Below are 2,269 nucleotides of genomic sequence, written 5' to 3'. Positions count from 1 at the left end.
ATTTGTGAAGTGGTACTTGACAATAGGATTCAGCCTCTATTTCACAACAGATAGAACAAATAACATTATCTGAATTCAAAGATGCTTATTTTGACATTTCTGAGCAAATAAACCTCAAGGAAGTAAAATAGGTTCACAACATGAGCTGAAAGGCTACTGCAGATTTTGAGATAATCCTTAAGCCTTGAATATGAAAGAAAAATCATAAATTAATGGTAATACACATTTTTTCACAGTAGAATTCTATAATGCAGGCATTTGCATGATTTCCTATGAATTATATGTAAGTATCAAATCCATCTATGAGGTTATTTGTGTTTGTGTAGGGTAGTAAAACATACTTATCATAATGCTGTCAGATTTTTTTCTGTAACTTTAAAGATTTCGTGGAAAACACTTTGGACAAAATGTTTGCATTTTCAAATTTTAATCTCTGGATCAAAAAGCGATGTCTTTTTCAAATTATCTAACATTGGTAAGTATAAATCTTCATTTAAGAACTGGAAAATTTTAAGTAATATGTAGTCATACTAAAATGAAACTTAAAAACAACTTATTGTTTTAAACTTGAATTACTTATTCATGTGTTTGCATTTAGGAAACTTATATGAATTCCACATGGAAAAATATAATCAAACATCAACTGATTTCATCTTATTAGGGTTGTTACCCCCTGAAAGAATTGGTTTCTTTCTTTTTATTCTCATTGTTCTCATTTTCCTAATGACTCTGTTTGGCAACCTCTCCATGATTCTTCTTATCATCCTTGACACCCAACTCCACACACCCATGTATTTTCTACTCAGTCAACTCTCCTTCATGGACCTGAATTACATCTCCACTATTGTTCCCAAAATGGCCTACAACTATCTTATTGGAAACAAGTCTATCTCCTTCATTGGGTGTGGGGTTCAGAGCTTCTTCTTCTTGACTTTAGGGGGTGCAGAAGCACTGATCTTGGCTGCAATGGCTTATGATCGTTATGTGGCCATTTGCTTTCCTCTTCATTATCCCATCAGAATCAGCAGAAGAGTGTGTGTGTTGATGATAATGGGATCTTGGATAATGGGCTCTATCAACTCCTGTGCCCACACTATATATATCCTCCACATCCCTTATTGCCGATCCAGGGCCATCAATCATTTCTTCTGTGATGTCCCAGCCATGTTGACTTTGGCCTGCATGGACACCTGGATCCATGAGTACACAGTGTTTGTGAGCACCATCCTCTTTCTTTTGTTGCCTTTCATTGGTATTGCATGTTCCTATGGCCGTGTTCTCCTTGCTGTCTATCACATGCGATCAGATGAAGGGAAGAAGAAGGCCTACTCCACCTGCAGCACCCACCTCACTGTGGTGACTTTCTACTATGCACCCTTTGCTTATACTTATCTACGCCCAAAATTTCTTCGTGCTCCAACAGAGGACAAGGCTCTGGCTGTTTTCTACACTATTCTGACACCAATTCTCAATCCTCTTATCTATAGCCTGAGAAACAAGGAAGTGATGGGGGCCCTGAGAAGAGTAACTCAAAGAATCTGCTCTGTGAAAATGTAGACAAAGGTTTTTCATGAGTAGAAACAGTCGTATATAAATCCTTCATCAGGGTATAGTAATTAAAAATATATCATTAAATGCAAGAATGAAATTAATCTCGAATTGAAGAAAATAATATTTTGACAAAATTTTCTTGCTTATAATATATATGCATATATACATATATAACATACATAAATTTTTAATAACATATTTTTATTGGTGATTTTCTCCATCAATTTCAAGTTCTTTCTATCATTGCTGATATATTGTCAACAAAAATGATTCTTTGTCGTGTAATACAATGGAAACTCTTTAAATGAATTTGCCATTCAGCATCACAATCCTACTATTTTCTACCTATTTTCCAATATGTCTAAAACATGTTTTTTCAATGTCTGAATCAATTTAAATGTCAACAAACATTTGTTCTTCTCATAATCAACCTATTACGGGCAGTAACAGTCTTCTTTTTTTTTTTCCCATATAGGGAGATTTTATTTCAGAAGTTTAACTGAGACTTCACCAGGGATTTTGTATTTCTTATTCTGCTCTGTATGGAATGTGACAAATTTAGGTTTTCTTTTAGTGTGGTATATTTAGGGAAGTCTTTTAATATTAGCTATACCAAAGGATCAACATAAAGGACTTGGAGATGCCAACACAGATGAGGGGAATTGTGTGGTTAATAATACAACAAATGGATCTACTCCCAACATTCTTGCAATCATCT

General features: G+C 34.6%; 1 protein-coding gene across 1 annotated transcript; it reads left to right on the top strand.

Moving 5' to 3' along the window:
* Positions 1-618: 618 nt before the first annotated feature.
* LOC125124197 (olfactory receptor 2L3-like) lies at positions 619-1,557 on the top strand. The gene has a single exon (XM_047774345.1). The coding sequence runs from the start codon at positions 619-621 to the stop codon at positions 1,555-1,557; it is 939 nt and encodes a 312-aa protein (XP_047630301.1).
* The last annotated feature ends 712 nt before the right edge of the window (positions 1,558-2,269 follow it).

Source organism: Phacochoerus africanus, chromosome 4, assembly GCF_016906955.1.
Source record: "Phacochoerus africanus isolate WHEZ1 chromosome 4, ROS_Pafr_v1, whole genome shotgun sequence".
In the NCBI taxonomy this organism is placed as follows: Eukaryota; Metazoa; Chordata; class Mammalia; order Artiodactyla; family Suidae; genus Phacochoerus; species Phacochoerus africanus.
This window is presented reverse-complemented; position numbering and strand designations above follow the sequence as displayed.

What these genes read in the sequence shown, in the direction of transcription:
- LOC125124197 (XM_047774345.1), top strand. Translation starts at nt 619, where the DNA reads ATGGAAAAATATAATCAAACATCAACTGATTTCATCTTATTAGGGTTG.